Consider the following 20,483-nt stretch of genomic DNA (forward strand, 5'->3'; position numbering starts at 1 on the left):
GTCTCATTCACCAGGACCAAGCATAGACAACCTAATTTCAAAATAAACTGCATTCTGAGAACATTCATTCTCTATACCTTTTATCAAACATCTAGAAAAATGTTACCTGTGCAGATATGCCAGTCAGAAGTAACCACTTTTGCTTTGCATCTGTACGATAATTGATAATCTGGCACCCTGCAAGGCTAGAATGGCGATCAAACATTTTCACTGGCTGAGACTCTCCTTCCATACTCCAATGATAAACTGCATTATCCGTAACAAGAGCAACCGTATTCAAAGAGATCCATTTCCAGAAAGTGACATCATCAGTCATGGTATGGGCCTTCATTTTACTTTTCATTTCAATGTTAAATATCTGAAGAGTTTTCCCAGCTAAAAACAAAATTAAGAATTGTGAGTCATTAAGAAAACAAAGTGCAGGATAAATTATTATATAGCTAGACTAGTGATTTGTAACTTTCAAACAAAATGGTTCTGTTAGGAGACTAATAACCAACTACACAAGTGACACTACTAGAGCAGCAACCTTTGTAGAGATAGCTAAGACTAAATCCACAATCTATATCTACAGCTGAAGCAAAAACTTTATTATCTCTAACAGACATTTTAAATAGATAGATGACTGCTATACATTTCTAAATCCCAACTGAAAATGAGTCTGAAGAATAGCTCACTTAATAATCATGGAAAACAAGATTGTAGCCTTCAGGCTTTAATTAAGAAGGTTTATGGGGCGCCTGGGTGGCGCAGTCGGTTGGGCGTCTGACTTCAGCCAGGTCACGATCTCACGGTCCGTGAGTTCGAGCCCCGCGTCAGGCTCTGGGCTGATGGCTCAGAGCCTGGAGCCTGTTTCCGATTCTGTGTCTCCCTCTCTCTCTGCCCCTCCCCCGTTCATGCTCTGTCTCTCTGTGTCCCCAAAAAATAAATAAACGTTGAAAAAAAAAGTTTTAAAAAAAAAAAAAAAAAAAAAAAAGAAGGTTTACTTTATGCATAAATTAAGTTAGTTGCAGGTACACAGAACAAAGCAAATCTGATACAAACACATGGGGGAAAATGTCTACTTTTTAAGAGGCAGTCATCCCCCATCCAATAAAATCTTGTGGAAACTGCTTTTTGAAGGAGGATCAACCTCAACTCAGTCTTACACTACTAGCACATAAAAGAAGTGCATGCTAAAACTGGTTTAAGATACACAGGGAAAGGTGGAGGTGCCGGAGAAAAAGGAGGAGGAAACAAAGGAGGGCAGTTTCAGATGCTGTTAATATACTGGAGATAAGAACAAAATTCAAGCTTTATCCATTTAATACAATGGTAAAAGGATGACATTTGCCTTGAGTGTTAAGAGTTCACTGAGTCAGATGCAAGGGCTTATATTTCTAATTTGAAATCTATAAGTCTGAAAAAGTGATTAGGTCTAAATTAATAGAGGTCAAAGCCCACAGCTATCACTAGGCTCTCTAACCCAGATTAGCCCTTAGAGACTAAGGAAAACTCCATTCCTGAGCCACAGAGAATCTGGCTCTTGAAGAACAAAAATTATAAGGTAGTAGCAAGGGAGGGGTGATGGGATGGGACACAAAACATATAGCTTTGTACCATGACCCTTCTTACCACATATGTAAAAACTTCTTGCATAAAACAAAGAATGCTATTCCCATCCCACACAATATGTAAACCACAACCAGACTTGAACAATTGTTAGTTATAGTCCTGTTTATAAAAAGAAGCCAAGAATTTCCCTTCAGAGGGAAGCAGTATTAGGGAATGACTTATTTTCCTCTGCTGCCTTTCCCAATCCCTAATCAGACTTTTATTGTTTTGTTTTGTTTTTTTAACACAAGAGGGGTTGGAGTAAATATATGTAGGGTGATTTGGGGGAAGAGGGTGAGGGTTAACAGCTTAACTCTGTAGTGTAGACATATAGGCACAAATCTACAATGCTATTACAATGCTCTGAAAATCTTTCCAATTTATTCTTTTTATATAACAGGACAATAACTAATACAATCTAATTTAAGATAACTCACCATCTGCACACATAAGAAAGCATTAAGAAATGTGATAAGATAACAATAACATTAAAAATAGAAAAGAACTGTGAGAAAATTAAAATGATGGCCTTTTAATAGAGAGGTGTGAGAGGTGCTAAGCAGTTGAATCTAAATTCTTTAAGGAGGCTGAAGGGAGCTTAATACCTTAAAGTATAATATGTGTACTGTTTAACAGAAGCAATTGTTTTATAGCTTGCTGCTATAAAACATGCGTCCCTAAGTGAAAGCTGGGACCTTTCCTTAAGATGAGATCAACAACTCCTATCTTGGATATGTTAATGGTGACGTAGTTATTTGAATATGCTTGCCCCCAACCCTGCATTTAATCCCTAACCAGTATTACTACTAAATACAAAGTTTAAATAATGTGAAGAAAATCTGTTTAAACACTTCAGCACCTTTAACAACTCACCTAACAAATTTATCAAGAAATTACTAGGAACCTAAAGCCTCCTCCTACTACCAAGAAGAAAAACAATAAAGCAAAGTATAGACAGTTAAATGCCTTTAGAGTCAGCCAGCTTGTCACTTAGCCTTCTCATAAACTACTGTTTGAAAGGGCTGGGACACCTGGGTGGCTCAGTCTGTTAGCATCCAACTTCAGCTCAGGTCATGATCTCACAGTTCGTGAGCTCGAGACCCACATCAAGCTCTATGCTGACAGCAAGGAGCCTGCTTTGGATCCTCTGTTTCCCTCTCTCTCTGCCCCACTTTTTCTTTCTTTCTCTTTCTCTCTCTCTCAAAAATAAACACACATTTGGGGCACCTACGTGGTTCAGTCAGTTAAGCGTCTGACTCTGGATCTCAGCTCAGGTCACAATCTCCCAGTTCATGAGTTTGAGCCCAACACGGGACTCAAACTCACGAACTTGCTGTCAGTGCAGAGCCTGCTTGGGATTATCTTTCTCCCTTGCTTTCTGCCCATCCCTGCCCTCTCATGTTCTCTCTCAAATATTAAAATAAAATAATAAGCATTTTTTAATTAAAAAAAGGGGGATCAATTACATTCTCATTCTATAGTTCAAAGGAAAAAAATTAAGATAGTCTCCCAGACAGTATGAGGTTCTTTGAACTGCTTGGACTGATAGGCTGTACAGTTCTGTACTGTGTGACACTAAAAAGTTACTTTGAATAAACTCTAATACCCTTGATTCCAAAGCTTTTTTTTTTTTTAATTTTTTTTTTTCAACGTTTATTTATTTTTGGGACAGAGAGAGACAGAGCATGAACGGGGGGGGGGAGCAGAGAGAGAGGGAGACACAGAATCGGAAACAGGTCCAGGCTCTGAGCCATCAGCCCAGAGCCTGACGCAGGGCTCGAACTCCCGGACCGCGAGATCGTGACCTGGCTGAAGTCGGACGCTTAACCGACTGCGCCACCCAGGCGCCCCGATTCCAAAGCTTTAATACCCATCTACATATACATATACTTCTAATAATCAGTGTAAATGTAAAACATTTTTCTTAAAAAGTAGGCTTCACACTCAATGTGAGGCTTACACTTATGACCCTGAGATCAACAGTTGACATGTTCTACTGACTGAGCCAGCCAGGCACCCAATTCAAGACATTCTTAGAACTTGACAATCTAAATGAAACACACACCTGAAGTATAAAAAAAGGCACAACATAAATGTTAAGTTTATCAATATGCAATGTTTAAGTGCTAATATTAAAGCATATTTTATTTCAGGATATGAATCACTAATTTGTCTTCTGTAGATGGATTTATGTACTTAGCACAGTCTTATCACACTGGAGGTACAAAATTTAAATTCATTAAATCTAAAACTCAAAATTTTTCCAAATAGATCTATGCTGAATAGAAAGACATTTCACAGAAACATACCAAGTCATGAAAGTAGTTAAAATCAAATTTAGTAATAGCTTCAAGTTTGCAGATTTAACCAAATTTAATATACAAAAAAAGGTAGATCCTTTTATTGTATTTGAATAAATTATACATAGGGAAGGAAAAAAAGGAAAGAAAACCACCCCACAATCTTTTATACCTTTCAATGCAATTACTTTGCTTGCTGGATTCATGATGGCGCTGTCTGCTGAAATTGGTCTTCGAATTGGATTACTTGGGTCATTCATATCAATGATTACCACCTGGGCCTGCTCTCCTACTTTCTCTCTAATGCAGATGAATTTGTCTGACTCCATAGTTAGGGTACTGAAGCCAATATTTGCTGGGTTTATACCCAGATTCTGGAGCTGGGGAAAAAAACCAAAAACATAATAAGTCATGTTACAAAGTGAATCAGAAAGACTTGATATTCACGTATTGTCATTACCTCATTTAACCATTAATGCTTCAAGGTCAACAGTAACAACTCCGTTATTCATTCAAATGAGGCTATTGATGGACCTTCAGTTCTTCCAACAAATACAGCATTCAACTATTTTATTATAGCCTTGTAGTTATAACTAGAGATATGTTAACTTTGTGGTTGTAACTAAGAGGCAGAACAAATACATAAAAAGGTAAAGGAAACAGCTACCTTTTGTGGTTCAGGGGATTTGAGGTCATTGACCTTTTTTGGTTTAAGGTCTGTCCTCCCTTAGCCCCTTCAATATTCAGCAGTCATTTGCTCACAAGTACTGGACTTTAGGAATCTGAAAATTAACTTCAGCATAAAAAGAGATTTAAAACTTCAGAGTTCTTATGTAAAGGAACAAAAGCAGACACGTAAACAATTGGCAATGCTTTGCCAAAAGCGCCAAAACAAAGATATGTAAGAGGGACCTGGTTAAAGGCGGCCCACAGCTAAGGGAATGTGTCCAAGGAAGGTAGAAAAGAGAATGCTCAACAGAAGAACAAATACTAAGGTCCAGATATATGACTATGAAAGGCTTGCGGAGCAAAGAATTAAAACTGATAAGCTGAATGTATCCCAGTAAGAATCTGGAATGTCTCCAAAGGCAAAGGAAGCTACTTAAGGGTTTTTACAAGGAAAATAATGGAATCAGATTTGCTTTGTATATTAAGAAGATATTAAAGTATTTGCTAAATAAATATAGAGAATCTAAAGATGGTAGGTTTTTGAAAACCACGTAAGTGTGTGAGAAAAAGGCACTTGCTAGAAGGTCTCTACCAGAGTGGGTCATTAATATTCTGGTGCCTAAATGTAGTCTAACAGATTAAGTCCCGCTAAAAAGTTACTGAAGGTTTCATTAGCCTTGGCCATTTTTTTTTCCTTTTTTCCAACGGATAATAAATTCACATGGAACAAAATCCAAAGCAAAATTAAAAAGCCCGCACACACACACACACACACACACACACACACGTCTTCCTTCTGCCCGTGACCGCCCAGATATCCAATTTTCCTCCCCAGAGACCACCATTGTCACTACTCTCTTATGGACTGGCCTGAGCCAAGTTAACTGTATTTTATCTAAATTCTTTTGTCAAATTCTGCTAATCACACTTAATAATAACTAGGCCAGCTTCTGAATAAAATAAAACATAAGATTAAGAGACTACATTTTATTTTCACTTCAACGACTGCAAGCACAACCAGTTACAAAGTGTAGTTACAATAACTTAGTTACTGAATACCAGGGCAAGGAGTCAAGCAATAGTCTAACTATTAATACAAACATGATAATAAAGTAGAAGATTAACTACCTTTACAAATTCAAGTATATGCTGCAATGCAAGGCAAGTATACAAGCTGATAAATAATTTGTAACAAATTTGGTTAAAATAAAATCTTAGGAATTATTAACTTTCATTTCTTCATGACTTTAACTTTTGTAGTAACTTTTAGGTCCAGAACTAATGAAGGAAGATAAATGAGGACCCCAACCACATACGAAGGGATTGTTGATGGGCTTCAGAAGGCCTTATACAAAACAAGTTGTCCACTAGTTTCAAAGATACAGACATCTATTTTTCTGAGTGGATGGGTCCTCAGACTTATGTAATTTTCTTTTTATTTATTTATTTTTGAGAGAGAGAGAGAGAGAAAGCGAGAGCAGAGTAGGGGCAGAGAGAGAGGGAGAAAGAAAATCCCAAGCAGGCTCCACACTGTCATGTGGGGGTCCATCTTATGAGCCATGAGATCACGACCTGAGCTGAAATCAAGAGTCAAATGCTTAACTGACTGAGCCACCCAGGCGGCCCTGTAGGGGAATTTTAACCTGTTAATAGTGAATATTTGACATCAAAACATACTGGCTCATATGTAATAGTAAATAAATTAATCTTCATTGTAGAAGTATCCACGAAGTTGGACACTTAACCAACTGAGCTACCCAGGCGCCCCTCCATTGTAACCTTTCTAGTAATTGTGGAGAAAAAATTCTAATGGCTTACAGACCACCCAGAACTATATGTGTAAGAGCAACATGTTATCTTCTAAACTATTCTGTAAAAGAAGAATTCTAGGTTTCTAAGTCACTATAGCAAGCATTCACATAAGACAATTTTGAGCTTCAATTGTCACAGCTTAAGTCCTCGAATGTTGAGAAAGAGTAAAAACTAATAGTGTGGGTCAAATAGTAACTAACTGAATCTCAAATTACTCTTCAGAGGCAGGTGCAAGACAACTATAAGAAAAGAAAACTATTAGGAAAGACAGTAGAGGAAGAAAAAAAGAAAGTCAAGAAATCTGTGTTTCTTACTTCCCAGCTAGGTCCCCGAATAAATGTAGTCAGAAAAGCATGTTGTCAACAGTAGGCACTGACCTCCAACCTCAGGGTTGTTTTATTTGAAGAAAAAGCAGTTTTGGTTACAAATGGATGGGGTTCTTGCACTCCTTGCAATCTATGTAATCCTCATATATTTTTTTCTCATTCTTCATTTACACATTCTACCAAGAAAGCTATGCATATATATTTTTTATCTTTTCTACCAAGAATGTCCTGTGCTATTCAAAATACTCCATATGAAATAGCCATGCTTTATTTAAAAAACAAAGTTAAACAAAAGGCAAGTGTCAAGCTCTCACCAATTCCACGTTTAAACATTTTAAAAAGCATACATAATCAATGCCCATTTATACAACTACATAGGAAACTGCTCCTTTCTACAAAGTCTCTCCCAGTTGTTAAGTGACAGAACTTCAAGTGACATATTCCTATCAGTTCAGAGAAAGTTACATTTGACTCTACTTCTTCAAATAAGATCAGTAAGATTTTTTTCCTTACTAGTGATCCTTTTTCAGTGAGAGTGCTCAGAATACTCACCAATTCTTCCCATATTTTCCTATGACATATTCAAAAGGGAAAGATCCCAAAACACACAGTAATAGGGCAAGTCACCATCATTAACAGTGAATCACTGGGTTCTACTGAAATAAGTATTGCACTACATGCTAACTTGGATGTAAATTAAAAATATATATATAAGTAAATAAAAAAATAAAAGGGTTATACTAGACAACTATGTCTACTAATATCTATATAGATTAAACTTTTAAAATGCAACAATGGGGGTGCACCTGGGCGGCTCAGTTCTTCTAAGCATCCAATCCTTGGTTTTGGCTCAGGCCATGATCTCACGGTTCTTGAGTTTGAGCCCCACATGGGGCTCTGTGCTGGCAGTGCAGAGTCTGCTTGGGATTTTCTGTGTCTCCTCTCTCTCAGCCCCTCCCCTCCACTTGTGTGCTCGGTCTCTCTCTCTCTCAAAAATAAATAAACTTAAAAAAAAAAAAAGCAACAATGTTTTTTAAAAAGTTTTTATTTATTTTTTTTTGAGAGAGAGAGAGAGAGAGAGAGAGAGAGAGAAAGAGCACCTGCAAGCAAGTGGGGGAGAGGGAGAGAAAGAGAATCCCAAGCAGACTCCACACCCCTCAAAAAAGGTTTTATTTTCAAAACACCACAAGCCATACAAAATTCTTAGTCAATTATAAAGGTCTCATGGTATCTGAGCAATCTACCACAGAAACTGTGCAACAAACCACTAATAAACTCAGAGTGCATATGAGTCTCCAAACTTGCAGCAATTTTCAGAGAATACATAATAATATCCAAATTCTGGCTACGTTTTTTTATATTCTCAATTGACAAAATGTTGCTACTATTGAAAATGGGGATATTGTTTTGACATATGCTTGGAAATTTCTAGTAAGAATTTTTTTAACTTCAAAAAACTTATACTTTTTATTATAAATTAAAAAGAATATGGAGTTGGGGCAGTAGCTCAATCGGTTAAGGGTCTGACTCTTGATTTCTGCTCATGTTGGTGAGATGGAGCCCCCTGTCGGGCTCCACGTTGACAGCACAGAACCTGCTTGGGATTCTCTCTCTCCCCCTCCCCCACTCTCACTCACTCTCTCTAAATAAACTTAAAAATTTTTTTTAATTAAAAATATGGAATCAATAAACTTAGGTCCAAGAAAAGGGGTTACTTATTTTTTTTAACAGTTATATGCATATGGCAAAGTATTCAAACAGTACAAAAGGGTATACTGAGAAGTGACCCACCTATGCTTCCAGTAATACCTCTCTCCCCCCAGCAATTAGAGATGCTTTTCCATCTTAGAGACAACCTATGTATATGAAAGTATAGATTTCCATCCTTCCTTTAAACAAAGAAAAACAAAAGACTAATTGCACATGCACAAAACCATACAAATTATCAACTTCTCTGAAAACCAACTCAAATGTTGCAATTCGTTTGGTTTCCACACTACATTCTGGGCACTGGTCCATAAGTGCATATTGTAGGGCCTGACACTTAAGCCTAGATTAGTTTCCAAAAAGTTAAGTCAATGTGTTGTTAATCAGCCAAACCAAAACTCTGGAGAATCCTGGAGTTACATTTTAGAAATGATACAAAAATGTTTCTTCTTCCCTCTCCTCTCTCTCTCACCCCAATTTGGATTAACATGCCTGGGGGCGGTGGGGGGTGTGGGGGGTGTGGGGCTGGGGGGGTGGGGACACTACATTTCTAGTTTTTGTAGTGAGGCATACAGATAGTATTTCAGACCCCCTATTATCTAGAGAACACAGAAGGTTCTTCACTCAACTAGACAATTACTATAAAAATATATAACATTGATTATAAAGTACAAGTGCCATTCAAAATTAGTTCATTCTGTAGATTCTTCATAAGGACAAAACGTCTGGATTTTAGTGCCAGTTTTGTCACTTCGATGATCATGGGCTAATCAGTTATCTGTGTACCTGTTTCCTCCTCTGGAACATCTGAGATAACAGTACCTCCCAGAATTGTGTTTAATGTAGAGCACTTAGAACAATGTCTGACACACGGTAAAGGCTCAATAGATACTTTTAGAACACACAACTCAAGAGTACTTAGGCTCAAGATTAGCTTTTCTTGTATTTGCATTTATCTACTTAATTCAGCTGTCCTGCAGGTTGGATGTAACTCTGGGTGTGAATATCTTTTAACTACTGATAATAGATTAGTGGTCTCTGGGTGCTAAACTTACTCAGACACTGTGAAATGCCATTTTTTTCCTTTTTAAAGAATAGGAAATTACACTCAACAAACTTTCAATTCTGTTCTTTAATTTGCCTAAAGTTAGGTAGAAACCAAAATCTTCAAAACCATGTAACATGGAACCATGTAACATTTTCAAAGTAAGTAACCCTATTTTATTTTAATTCCTTTTTTTAGGTGCACCATGGAACACTGCTAAAGCTTTCTAACAAACTTGGCAAATATGCTCTACCACCTTTGCTGAGGGAGCAAGTTGGGAAAGATAACGCAAACAGATGGCATAAGGTCAGTACCATCAAAAATTCTCTTTAGCCTAAAGAGCTCAATACTAAAAAAAAAAACAAAAAAACAACAACCAGAAGTTAAAATGTAAAGCAACCATAGAATTTCACTCTTCAATGTGCAGAAAAGCTTAGGCCACCTGGTTAAAAGACACACACGCACCTCTATACTACACCTTTCCAAAACCAGAGTTTCCCAATGTTTCCTAATCAGCCCATGCCACATAATTCCAAGTCAAATCATCCAACTAAATTTAAGTTCTTCAAATAAAAGAACTTTCTTAAAGAGTGAAAGCCTCTTCCATCTTTGCTCTTCAATATGTCTAACTAATGTTATAGAGGCAAGAATGATCTTACAGAAAGATAGCATTTCTTTTATAATATGTATACTATTAATTACTTTTCAGGACAATTATAAATTAAAAGAGGTTCATGAAATCAGGAGTCCACACTAGTATAAATAAAAAAATAATAATTAACAAAAAATGAAAAACTGTTCCTTATAGGGGCACCTGTGTGTCTCAGTTGGTTAAGTGTCCGACTTCGGCTCAGGTCATGATCTCGCGGTTTGTGTGTTCAAGCCCCGCGTTGGGCTCTGTGCTGACAGGTCAGAGCCTGGAGCCTGCTTCAGATTCTGTGTCTCTCGGTCTCTCGGCCCCTCCCCTGCTCATGCTCTGTCTGTCTCTCAATAATAAACATAAAAAAAAAAATTAAAAAAAAAAAAAAAGAAGAAAAACTGTTCCTTATAAAGAAAGCAAACTTAAAAACGGTGAAAGACCAGGGCGCCTGGGTGGCTCAGTCCGTTAAGCATCTGGCTTCAGCTCAGGCGATGATCTCGCAGTTTGTGAGTTTGAGCCCCACACTGGGCTCTGTGCTAACAGCTCAGAGCCTGGAGCCTGCTTCAGATTCGGTGTCTCCTCCTCTCTCTCTGTCCCTCCCATGTTCATGCTCTGTCTCTGTCTCTCAATAATAAATAAAAGTTAAAAAAAAAAATTCTCAAAAAGTGGTGAAAGACCAATCAATAGAATTTTTAAACAGTCACTCTTTTGCAAGTATCACAATAACTGATTCAGAGAAGACTCATCAATGGATACTAAAATTAATGGATGAAATTTTGAGGAATGACATATTTACATAGTTTCACGGTATTTCCTAAGACACTTGGGGAAAAGAGATTCAGAGTGAAGAAACCTGTCAGACACAACCTTCATCAAACAAAGTTAATACCACCAGCAATGGGTCAAATCAACAGTATGTTTCCTGATATGATGAAGTACAAAGAACACATTACTTCTGTGGTATTCTTGCTGAAAGTACATAACATGGACTAATCACGAGGACCCATTTTTGAGGAATCAAAATTGAGGAACATTAACAAAACAAGTGATGTATACTTTTTCAGAAATATCTATGTTTTAAAATACAGAGTTCCAGTCTGGCTCTGGGCTGACAACACAGAGCCTGCTTGGGATTCTCTCTTTCTTTCTCTGCCTACCACCTCCCACTAGTGTTCTCCCCCTGCCCCTCTCTCTTTCTCTCAAAAAAATGAACTTAAAAGAATAAATAAGGGCGCCTGGATGGCTCAATTTGTTGAGTGTGCAACTCATGATTTTCACTCAGGTCATGATCTCAAGGTTTGAGGAATACAGCCCTGTGTCAGGCTCTACACTGACAGCACAAAACCTGCTTGGGATTCTCTCTCTCCCTTGCACTTTCTCTCAAAATAAATTAAAAAATTTTTTTCTTATTTTCTAAAGACGTATACTGAAGTATTTAGGAAAGGTCATGATGGCTTGAATCTCTTTAAAATGTTTAAAACAAAAGAAACACATATAGCAAAATATTAAAAATCTAGATGACTAGGTATATGCCTCTCCCCAGTTCTTATATGAAAGCTTCCTACTTTTTTCAAGTTTTTAAAAAGGGATTAATTTCTATTCTCTTACAAGGTTACAGAAATTGAAAACTAAATGTATAAGGATCAGATTTTTATTAGGCAATTTACCTGTAGGGCAGGAAGGAACAATACAACTTTCAAAAGGTAAAGATAAAAATCAAACCAAAGAATGATGTAATTCAAGTTAGTTATACTCTAAAGGAGTTGTCCAATCAGAATGAAGATTTGTCGCACTGTCCAAGACCGAAACGACTGGTCACGTGCAACTATTCAATTTTAAGTATATAGAATTTAATATTCAGTTCTCCAGTCACACTACGCACATTTCGAGTACTCAACAGCCACATGTGACTACTACTGGAAGGCACAAAATATACATTTCCATCGTTGCACAGTCTAATGAAGGGCAATGTTTTCAGACGTTTTTCCTGAGAGTCCAACAAGGAGAAAAAGGTAACTTAAAATTAAACTCTGGCAAAATAGGAAGGACAATTGGTAAAGTTATACAAGAATTTCAAACAAGACAAAAAGACGGAGGAAAAAGTAGAACCTTCAAGTTTTAAAGTCCAGACAGCTTGCAGGAGGCTTGAGAGAAAAAAATCTGCAAAGTTCAATACTAGCAGAAGTGAGAACCCAAGGGAAGAACTCCTCAATCTAGGTGCTCTTTCCCCTCAAGAAATCACTACACTTTCAAACAGCAAAGGCCCAGGGTTACAAAGGATTAAGAATGTGCAGATATAATAAGATGTAATTTCTTCGAAAAACAGGAGAAAAGAGAGGCCTGTCTCTATGCTTGATAAACTGCCACTGCCTCAATTTCTAAGATATTCATCAATATCATAACGCTTTTGGAGAAAGATACACAACTGTATGATGAATCTCTAATTTAAAAAATAAGTGTGGAAAAGATTGTATTAAAATCAGAGATATGATAAAAAAATTTTTATTTTTATTTATTTTGAGAAAGAGACAACATGGGCAGGCACAGAAAGTGAGGGAGAGCCAGAATCCCAGGCAGGCTCCCTGCAATCAGCACAAAGCCCAACACAGGGCTCGATCTCAAGAACCTTGAGATCATGACCTGAACCAAGAGCAAGAGTTGGGATGCTTAACCAACTGAGCCACCCAGGCACCCCTAAAAAAAAAAAATTTTTTTTTTTAACTTCAGCAGAATTAGATTCAGAAATCTATGTTGAAGGCTCATCAGTTTTTAATGACTTAAAAGCTTTGTTTTTCCTGTCTTGATTCTGGAACTATACTTGATTTGACTGTAAACATGGCAACAGAAAAGAGAAAGTGTTCATTCATGCTTGAGCAAAGCATGCCTAGGTGCTACGTGGAGGGTTAAAGTTATTTAGCACACATCAAGCACTTAAAACAGTGCAAGGCCACATAAGCACTCCCTATTTCATGGATTTATTTTATGGATTTCTGCCATTTTACAGTACCTACTCTGGGACTGTGACATCATGATATATACTTTTTCAAAACAGAATGGCTCTGATGTCATCCTACTAACATTACATAGTCAAACCTATGGTAGGCCAATTTGCTTTACTCAAAACACATTACTAAACACAGCTTAGAAAACCCTTTATATATATGGCAGGAATCAGGAACCCAGTGATGGTTAGTACCTTATTAGAATACATTAGTGATTAAACTATGAAAATAGTGTTAAAGGGACTGAATGGACTATGGCTGTATGCAATCCAATAATATGCATTTATTATAAAAGGCAGAAAATGCTAGAAGACAATACAACCAGGTAAAACCATGCACTTTCTTTTCTTACGTTTATTTTTGAGAGAAAGAGAGAAGGAGAGAGTGCACATGGGAGCAAGCAAGGAGAGGCAGAGGGGGAAAGAATCCCAAGGAGGCTCTGCACTGACAGCAGAGTGCCTGATGTGGGGCTCAATCCCACAAACTGCAAGACCGTGACCTGAGCCAAAATCAAGAGTCAGATGCTTAACCAACCGAGCCACCCAGGCACCCCCATGCTATTCTTCAATGCCCAATTCTTGGACTAAAGAGGAAGACTGTTAGCACAGTCTCTATCACACAGCAACCAATCACAATTGTTTGTGCCTACAAACATCATATAATTAAAGGAATATTCGTCTTGCTTTGAGCCTACTAATTTCAACCAACAGTTGTTACATTTGATCAATAGGAACATTCACTGCAAACAGCCTTCTTTATAAGCATACTCAGGGACTTTGCTTCCTAATGAATGACTGGTAAACTCAGAAGAGAACTCATTTACCAGCTGTATCAGCTGAAAATCAAAATACATTAAAACTTGTGTTTATGACAGCATTACTAAAAACATGTCTCATAATTAGTGCTTAGCTTTACACTTTCCAGATCCTTCCTCCTGGTTTCATCTGAAGAGTTACAATGGAAAGGAAGTACGTACAAGCTAGTATATTTCAGATGAGTCTATTTTGTAGGTACTCCATGTATTGTCCTATTTCAGTTACCTTTTCTGTAAATGAATCCTGTATCTTGATAAAGACTTACTAGTAAGTGTTACCACTAGAGAGTTAAGAAGTCAACAATTTGAGAGAGACCTGCTGATACCTGGATATCACTCAACGCTGTTATTTTTTTTCAATGTAGTTACTTTGAAGTTAAGTGCCCGAAGATTTGGTTAACTTCCTATCCCAAGTATTCCACTCAGCATAATTTCCTTTAAAAACCCCTAAACATCCTCTACCTTCATTAATATCAATCACAGTGGAAAAAAAAAAAAATGCTGACACCAGTCACTTCACTGAGCCCTTGAAACTAGCCATGAAACTAGCAGAATGTCAAATAAAAACTGCAGTTTGTCTTCTACAGGAAATGAAGACAAATGCTGAGAATGCAGCATTCCTTTAGTTCTTCCATCAACAGGATACTGGCCATTGTTTTGTGTACTCCACACATTTCAAGCAAGAAGTAAAAATGCTTTTAACTCTTGCTGACCCTTTGTTTCCACTCCATGTTAGCCTTTCAGGCAATCACGGTCTCTTAGGAGTATTTGACTCTGGTCACTCACTCCAAAATTAAGTACTATATTCAAGAAGGAACCACAGTTGGACTGTAAGACTATTAGTTTTGGTAAATTATCAGGAAACTCAAAAAGAATTTTTCCTACTTGTAGCCAACTACTGACTGGAAAATTTTAAATTTTTTTTTTCAACGTTTTTTATTTATTTTTGGGACAGAGAGAGACAGAGCATGAACGGGGGAGGGGCAGAGAGAGAGGGAGACACAGAATCGGAAACAGGCTCCAGCCTCTGAGCCATCAGCCCAGAGCCCGACGCGGGGCTCGAACTCCCGGACCGCGAGATCGTGACCTGGCTGAAGTCGGACGCTTAACCGACTGCGCCACCCAGGTGCCCCCTGACTGGAAAATTTTAAAACCTTAAATTTGACTCACTCTTAAAAAACAGTCCAATAATTAGATGAAATATTACACCTCAATTCTGATCAAACTACAGGGGAATATTGGGAAGTTTTTAAGTCTCAAATCTTGCAGATTCTCCAAGGTCATGTCCTTTTCTGCATAAATGTCATTCAGCTGGCACAGAACAAGTGAATGCTACCAAAATCATAACTGATTATAGGTATGTATGTTATGTGTGTTAGGGGAAGGGAGGGGGGGTCGTAGACTTTATCCAAACACTCTTTTCGAAGTACTAGAAATGAGGCTTACTTTGAGGGTCCAAGATTATAAAACTTAGAGCTGACCTAACCTAAAATTCTTCAAAGGATGATGTGAATGTCCCTAGGCAGACACCACAGGCTTGGTTTCCTGGTGTAAGTAACTAAAACATCTGGTCAGTTTCCTTACTATTAAAACTGTAAAGGTCCCAAAGAAATTTCATTCTATGACACAACTTCTCAACAACTTCCCAAAATGTATTTTTAAAAGCATGATCAGCACAGAGGTGCTACAAGTTACAAGGCCAGAATCAATTTTTTACATGTGAATCACTGGAATATTTCCTTGTGAACCTAAATGCCAAAAATTCCAAGTTCAACAGAATGAATGAATGAATTAACACTCAGCATGGAGAGTTACAAGCTTTCTCAAAATCATTTAATATTAACAAATTCAGGGAGTCTGAAACATTAAAATAACTAACTGACCAGGATTTATTTTCCAATACCTATTGAGCATCTATTATTTGGCAACTTAACATCAATTGAATATTTTATAGCCTGCTATTTATGTGTGAAACTGCTTTTCTTTACTTTCTGTTAAGCTATAAATTTGTCATCACTACAAAGGTAACAACCTACAAGGAAAATAACAGGTTTTACGCTCAGAGAGTTTAGAGTATACAATTTGTATGTCGCTCATATCTTCTAAAAAATGGAAAAAACCTTCCATCCCAAACCCTATAGATACTGCTTCACTGTGGTCAGGGAAAGGGTATGCTATGGATGCTTATAGATTTTTTTTTTTTTTTTAATTCATGGTACTAAAACTTCCCCAGGCCTGTCTCAAATGCTGAACGCTTTAAATCTTGTTTCCTCTTTCATAGCTCTGCTCCTAACTGCTCCAGGATCAACTGTTTCTGTATATATTCTATTACTGCAGCTTTCTATTTGTATTGTATCAAGTTTCTTTACATGCCACAGATAATACCAACAGTTCTCTGAAGTTTTCTTCCAGTTCCAATAGAAAAAAACTTTTAAAGATTTCCTCAGATCTCTTCCTAGTTCTAAAGTATTTTTTCCATAATCATACATTTTAATTAAAAGCTACTGTATGCCAGACACCACACTAATACAGACAATTCTACAGTAAATGAGCTATGGCCTCCTCTATTCAGTGCATAACAAGCACACAGTAATTACAACGGTGCAATTACAAGGGATGCATGCCTAGCCCAAATATATGTAGGGGAATACATGGTGTCTCAGAAGAAACTGAAATACCATCTAAAGAAGGACACACAGTTAAAGAGAGGACAGAGGGGCGCCTGGGTGGCACGGTCGGTTGGGTGTCCGACTTCGGCTCAGGTCACGATCTCGCGGTCCGTGAGTTCGAGCCCCGCGTCAGGCTCTGGGCTGATGGCTCAGAGCCTGGAGCCTGCTTCCGATTCTGTGTCTCCCTCTCTCTCTGCCCCTCCCCCGTTCATGCTCTGTCTCTCTGTCTCAAAAATAAATAAATGTTAAAAAAAAATTAAAAAAAAAAATAAAGAGAGGACAGAGCTACAAAACTTGGGACAGAACAGATAGAACTAAAAATACCATTATGTACCCAAGTGGGGTATTTATTTTAGCAAGCAGACCATTCCCTAGACACTCAAAAAAGCTTTTGACTAGTATTAGAATGCAGAAAAACTAGAACGCTCATACATTGCTGGTGACGATGTAAAATGGTACACCTGCTATGAAAAAACAGTTGGGCAATCCCTCAAAAAATTAAAACACAGTTCTAAACCATATGACCTGGCAATTTCACTCCTCAGTATATATCCAAAAGGACTGAAAATAGGTATTCAAACAAAAACTTTAATGTTCACAGCAGCACCATTCATAATAGCCAACAGGTGGAAAGAATCCAAAGGGGAAAGTGGGTGATGGGCATTGAGGAGGGCACCTGTCAGGATGAGCACTGGGTGTTGTATGGAAACCAATTTGACAATAAATTTCATATTAAAAAAAAAAAAAAGAAAAAATATTTAGTCATCTGAAAAAAACAGAATCCAAATGTCCATCAACTACTGAAAGAACAAATAAAATGCAGTATATCTTCTACTCAATGGAGTATTGAGTAAAGGAATGAAGTATGGGATACATACTACAACATGGATGGACCTCAAACATTATGCTTAGTAAACATTAGACAAAAAAGGTCACATATTGTATGAGTCCACTGATAGGTAAATCTGTAGGGAGAGAAAGCACATTAGTGGTTGCAGGGGATGGGAGGGGGGTGGGAATGAGATACTTCTTAATGAATTTGGGGTTTCCTTTTGGGAGATGAAAAGGTTTTGGAAGTAGATACAGGTGTTGGTTGCACAATGTTGTCAATGTACCATTAAATTGTTCACTTTAAAATGATTAATTTTAAAGAAATTTCATATATTGAACAAAAAAATAAAAATAGATAAATAAAATGATTAATTTTAGGTTGTATGAATTTTATCTCAATTTTAAAAGATTTTTGGCCCTATTAAATTCTTAGGAATTAGATATGCTTAATACATACTTCAAGTAGTCATTTGACTTAGTTTATAAAGACATTTAAAATTATAAGATAATTTACAGGGGTGCCTGCCTGGCTCAGTCAATAGAGCATGACAGTCTTGATCTCAGCGTTGTGAATTCAAGCCCCATGATGGGGGCATGGAGCCTACTTAACAATAAATAAATAAAATTATAAAATAATTTACTTGAAAATGTTTTTCTACTCTTCACATTTCAGAAACCATGTTAACTCTTCATATGCACTTTTTTACACCAGTGTTCCATAAACACTGGAAAATCCTCTCCATTCCATTAAAGTGCTTTAAAAAAAAAAAAAAAAAATCCAGGGGCCCCGGGTAGCTCAGTTGGTTAAGCATCTGACTTCAGCTCAGATCATGATCTCGCAGTTTGTGGGTTCAAGCCCCATCCCATGTTGGGCTCTGCGCTGACAGCTCAGAGCCTGGAGGCTGTTTTGGATTCTGTGTCTGCCTCTCAAAATAAATAAGCATTAAAAAGAAAACAAAATTTAAATCCATTAAGGTACAATCATGGGAATTTTAGAACATACCTAAAATTCCATCTGCATATTAGGAGAGTTGTGTTTTTCACTTGTTTCTGGATTATGATCTCCAGAAATATACCCCTAATAGATTGAGTTTTTGAGGGATACTTAAAATGTTTCTTACCCCATCCAACAGTTATAACTGTGAGGCCAGAGAACAATAATTTTTAGATATGTTACATTTACCTCTTACCAATCCAGATGGATTTCAAGCCTATGATAGCCTTCAATGAACATGTTGCAGTATTCGAAACAGAAGTTAGCTGTGAGAGGACTCAATAAATGTGGAGACTTGGTAAGGCTTTTAATATAAGGGAACTCCTTCTTGAAGAATATTTTATAGTAAAAAAGAAAATCACCTTAGATTTACCTAGTTCAAAAGGGAGAAATACACAGTACCAAAGAGAGTGGAGAAAGACAAGAATTTTGTAAACCATGTTCTCCCTATGGGTTTTTTCCCTAATTATTCACCCTCAATGAATTATCCAAAGTCACCTGTTTGCCAAGTTGAGTATACATGGTTAATCTTTGGCTTCACTGTGTCCACTATGGTGATTTTTAAGTCCTTTTTGTCAGCTAGTCAGAAACAGATGAAAGCAACTCTCCCAAATCCCATTTTCATCTACTCTGATTCTCAGTCAATAGATGGGAGTCATCAAATGGATTCTCCTCTAGAGCCTGGAGGAAGGATACAATCCTGCCAAAACCCTATCATCTCCTATGGGATTCATTTCAGCCTGTCCTCTAAAACTGTAAAATGAATTTGTTTAAAGCATTACATGTGTGTGTACACACACACACACACACACACACACACACACACACACCTCAAGGTCATCAGAAACTGCAATCCCTAGGATCCCCAGAGTGCATCACTATTAGAGTTCTTCCCTTCCCTACTCCATAAATGGACTGGATGTGGAAAATAAAAGGAAAGGGCCACCTGGGTGACTCAGTCAGTTAAGTGTCAAACTCCTGACCTCAGCTCAGGTCATAATCTTGCAGTTCCTGAGATAGAGCCCTATGCCGGGATTCTCTTGGGATTCTCTCTCCCCTGCCTCTCCCCAACTTGTGTTCTTTCTCTCTTTCTCAAAAGAAACAAACACTAAAAAAAGAAAAAGAAAATAAAAGGAAAGAACCTGGTGTAACTCCAAGATCTTGGCTTCAATAACTGGGTACATGGTAGTTTTTTTTCCCTTTTGCATGGCATATATATTCTACTCTACTGGATAAAGGGAGACTCCGCTCTAGCACAGGGCTAAGAAAGAATACTTGAGTATCTGTATAAGCTAAGTATTATAAACACAAAAACACACCCCAGGATAACTTTCCAATTGCCAAAAAGTATTATTTTAACTTAATGAGGAAGTTCAGAAAAGATAAAAAGATCTCAAACATCTGAGACATTTTCCACAATAGAACACAGGAGAATTTAAATTTTTTAATGTGGCAAAATGATTTCAATGCACTCAATTCCTATTATTTCAGAAATAAGCTTTAAAATCTGCTTTACTTCAGAACTTAAAAGTCCTATTTACCCAATGAGTCAGAACAGGAAGTACGAATATAACTTACTGGTAGTTCTACCTCCAAAGCAAAACCCTACAAGCCTGTAACCATTTCTCCCCTCTATGGTTATGCTATTCACACTGAGCAAGCATGTTCAACTCCCACTTTCCTCCTCACCCCCACCTCAAGTGCCACTTTTCCTAGAGTTCTATTCAAGTTTTACATTACAAAACATTTACATTTACAAAAACATAAATAATACAGTAAAATAGAAGTTTCCTGCTTTCATAAGTGGCTTTAAACTAAAACATATTCACACTCTTGTCATTAAGAAAAACTCTCTTATAGACATGTTTGAGAAGTTCAGCTTTGAGAGGGATAAAGATAATCCTCATTACCAGTTAACCTGATCCCAATCATTCTGCACAATTTTCTAGTGGGAACTTGAATAAAGCCCTTTAAAAACATCATCTAAATAGCCACTTAAAGCATAGAAAGTCAAATGTTAGCTCACTGGCCCCTACTTTTCTTATAATATAAAAACTATTGGGGTGCCTGGATGGTTCAGT

General features: G+C 37.3%; 1 protein-coding gene across 1 annotated transcript in view; it reads right to left on the bottom strand.

Annotated features, from left to right (window-relative positions):
• The window catches only part of CLTC (clathrin heavy chain), a 65,099-nt gene that overhangs the window by 37,577 nt on the left and 7,039 nt on the right, over window positions 1-20,483 (bottom strand). The window contains exons 2-3 of the mRNA XM_047080935.1: window positions 4,066-4,273; window positions 107-375 (exon numbers count right to left, since the gene is read on the bottom strand). Coding sequence (XP_046936891.1) covers window positions 107-375; window positions 4,066-4,273 — 477 coding nt within the window. The remainder of the gene's footprint in view (window positions 1-106; window positions 376-4,065; window positions 4,274-20,483) is intronic.

The sequence above is a fragment of the Lynx rufus genome, unplaced genomic scaffold (assembly GCF_022079265.1).
Source record: "Lynx rufus isolate CCGP_SWC_20201006 ecotype Redwood Valley unplaced genomic scaffold, mLynRuf1.p SCAF_18, whole genome shotgun sequence".
NCBI classification, from domain to species: Eukaryota; Metazoa; Chordata; class Mammalia; order Carnivora; family Felidae; genus Lynx; species Lynx rufus.